This window comes from Saccostrea cucullata, unplaced genomic scaffold (genome assembly GCF_032062105.1).
Source record: "Saccostrea cucullata isolate Sc308-1 unplaced genomic scaffold, CSIRO_AGI_Scuc_v1 ctg13025, whole genome shotgun sequence".
NCBI classification, from domain to species: Eukaryota; Metazoa; Mollusca; class Bivalvia; order Ostreida; family Ostreidae; genus Saccostrea; species Saccostrea cuccullata.
In genome coordinates this window covers 5,670-9,224 of record NW_026921331.1, presented here as the reverse complement: position 1 = coordinate 9,224, position 3,555 = coordinate 5,670, and the positions used below count along the sequence as shown (strand labels likewise).

Here is a 3,555-nt window from a genome sequence, read left to right as displayed (position 1 = left end):
TGTCTACGAGAAGGATATAGAGATAACGAACAGTATACAATCTCAAAGTCCATAAAACAATACAAAATAAGAGAAGAGCAAACACGGACCCCCGAAACATCAGAGGCGGGACCAGGTGCCACGAAGGAGTAAGCATCTCCTGCCGTGTGTTCCTTGTCATGATCAGGAAATAACGGAAAAAATCTGTCGTCAATTCAGTGTATAAATAATAAGTATAATATATTTATAATGAGGTATGATAATATTTCTTTGATCATTACTTATTTGCTTTTTGCCTTCCCTTTATCTTTTTGGGGTTTTAATTAAATCTTTCATTTTTTCAGAACTTTCAGAGATGTTCGAGAGAAATGGTGTTTTCCCATCACTGTGTTTTATAAAAATCATATCTTTTGTTATAATCCTGTTTCTGATTCCAAGTACGGAACATCCTTTATTGACTTACTTCTCTACATAAGATACATTTGACTCGTTACTCAATAATACAAATAACTTCCTAGGATATATCGCACACATTGGTTTCAAGCAGAGGAGTACTTTGTACAACAGCAACGGTATTACAGTGGTACTCAATGTTCCATACCGGGCTGTGTTTTAGAAACAAATGTTTCCAAGGCTGATATCGTGGTATTCAGTCACAGACGTATTCCTAAACAAGTGATTAAGAAAGAAAAAGGACAGATCTGGGTGTTTAACACGGCAGAAAGGAAAGTCCGTACCACACTTAGTCCAAACAAAGACTGGATGAAACATTTTGATTTATCCATGTTGTATATGGAGGAATCAGATATTTATGTACCATTCTACGGGATATTGCAAAAAATACAAGAACCCGTCATCAAAAACTACACTGGAATACTCAGCAAGAAAACTAAAGACGACGTATGGGTTTCAAGCAACTGTCCAACTCCTTCGAGAAGAGAAAAATTAGTTGAAGACCTAAGTAAATACTTAAAAGTAGATGAATTTGGCAGCTGTGGAACTAAAAAATGTGGCAAGCAATATGATAATTTGAAGGAGTGCCTGGACATATTCGAAAGAGATTACAAATTCTTTTTTTTTCTTTTGAGAATTCACTCTGCAAAGGTTATACAACAGAAAAACTGTTTTCACTTTATTTAAACCGTGCTCACGTGATAGCTGTTATTAACGGACCAAAAGACGCCAGTCAATATCTTCCTAAAGGAACTTATATTAACAGTCAGGATTTCCCTTCTGTCAGACTTTTAGCCAAAGAATTGATCAGAATAGGTTTCAATGAAACGGAATACATAAGCTACTTAATGGAGAAGGACAATTTCCAAAATCTTTTTGAAAAACCGTTTTAAATGCTCAGTGTGATTTATGCAAATATGTAAGAGATATATATAACGGGAAAAAGACGAAGAGAAACAAATCCTGGCTCAATGTTTTAAATCCAGATGTATATTGCACGAAAGGTAGATAAGGAATAGAAAATACCAATGTTGTAGATTATATTCTGAATTATTTATAGTTAAACATTGCAAAAATAAAAAATAAGCGAGTGAAAAGGAATTTGAAACAGGAAGTAAAATAATGTATTAAAAAGGGATAAAGAACTCAAAAAAAAAATCATTAGACAATATAATATTGCCTTGTAATTGTCTCCTTAATGTTTGTTTTATATAATACTAGTAAACGGTTATATTCTTATATAATTCACGTAGTGTTTGTTCACGTGTATTGACAATTATAAATAAGTACGAGTCTACGGACAATTGTTAGTTGAACAGACCTGAACATTATCGACGACAGAATCAAAAACGCCTCGGGTGAATTAAAACCTTAAACAACGTAAGGAGCAATTTATAGTGACTACTGTATTATCCAACACCTGTACAGTTCTTCACACTTTGAATCCTGACGTTAAATGTCTTTCCCATTTTACAATTTTTCATGTTTTATGCACTTTGCAATCCAAGCCTCTGTCTATTCCAACACAAAATTCGTATCCAAGTACATGTTAGATAAGACAGGTTTCACTAAACTACATTCTATGAAGCCTAATGAAAATCATCGAAAAATAAATGAAATTGATAATTTTATGAATAAAGAAAAACCTACATACCAACCCCATGGGTGTCGTCGTTTGCTTTCTTGTTTTGATCGTATTTGTTGGATTAAAAACGCCGTTTTAACTTATGTTTTTTATTCCAATATCATTTCAATTTCAATGAAACATATGGAGAAAAACAGCAGTATTCAAGATTAAAAGTCAATAAAAAAAATACAAAACAGCTGCAGAGCAAACAAAGACCTCCAAACATCAGAGGTGGGATCAGGTGCCATGGAGCAAACGGTGGATGTGACCGGGCCGCAGGGGATGCTCATTCCTCCATGACCCCTGATCCCACTTCTGATGGTTCAGAGTTCCGTTTTTGCTCTGATCCTACTTTGTATTGTTTTACTGACTTTGATATTGAATACTGCTCGTTATTTCCGTATCCTTCATATCTTTGTTGAAACCCCTTTGTGGATATACATGTATATGGGAAAAGACCACTAATTATTTTCCCATAGAACTCCATACAAACCTTAGGCCCTCTCAGTACTTTACTATGACAATTTCAGAAAAATCTTTAGCATCATTTCAAAATTTGTTCGAAGCCCTAACAAAAAATACTGAAAAAAAATATATGGTCCCATTGCGTTTATAGGTCAAAATTGCAGTTATTTTCAACTTATAGAGATTCGCAGTAAATAACACGCGGCAAAAAAAATCAACCCCCTCTCCTAAAATCTTCCCTGGTATTTCTAAAGTTTCTGTAATATTCCCTCATCCCATCATTTATTTCAAAGGTCATTAATTTTACTTTAAAATGAAAACAATTAAATACCTGATTTCAGCCAATGGCGTAACGCCTACCCATTCAGTATTCGGTTTAATGTTCCATAACAAACAAAGCCATGTGTGCATCCGGGGATTTGGTGCTCTCTTTCCTATACTCACATACTTACCTATCTCAGAATTAGTCAATTGTGGTAATTTCAAAGACTATACACCTACCTGTGAACATGTATGAAATTTGAGTCCTGTGACTTCAGTGTCTTGGATCTGTGACCATCTCAAATGATGACACCTTACTGCTTCCAGCACAATTCAGTGGAGTGAATGACGTCTGGGGCGGTGATGATATTTGGATATATTGGAGACTGTAATAAATAAAATAGTTGTACAATGAATTGTTTTTGTGTTTTTATGTTAATAAAGTGATATGAAGTTAAAATTGAGTCAATAATTTCATAAGGGTGGATTCTACCCAGAATTAGGTAAAAAGCTCAAAAATTGGATAAATCATAGATAATTAAGCAAAATTCAAAGGTTTTAAAAAGACTGATACAGAATTTTTTTTATTCCTATGCAAAGTAAATTATTTAAGACTCTGATATAATAATTGATTTTTATCTAATCCCTCCTATTGCTTAAGTATGTACAAAAAAGTTTCCCCACCCCCCAGTGAAAAACACTTAAAGAAATAACAGGTGCCCCCTTTTATTTTTGTTTACAATTAATTTAGACAAGTTTAAATCAATCCT

The 3,555-nt window shown here is 33.8% G+C and overlaps 1 protein-coding gene across 1 annotated transcript; it reads left to right on the top strand.

Moving 5' to 3' along the window:
- Positions 1-228: 228 nt before the first annotated feature.
- Positions 229-1,325, top strand: LOC134259733 (uncharacterized). Its single transcript, XM_062742330.1, has 3 exons — positions 229-233; positions 498-940; positions 1,084-1,325. The coding sequence occupies exons 1-3, from the start codon at positions 229-231 to the stop codon at positions 1,323-1,325; spliced, it is 690 nt and encodes a 229-aa protein (XP_062598314.1).
- The last annotated feature ends 2,230 nt before the right edge of the window (positions 1,326-3,555 follow it).

Bases quoted from the DNA above. Each gene is read 5' to 3' on its own strand.
- LOC134259733 (XM_062742330.1), top strand. The intron at 941-1,083 runs GTAAATACTTAA...CACTCTGCAAAG, and splicing joins AAAATTAGTTGAAGACCTAA to GTTATACAACAGAAAAACTG.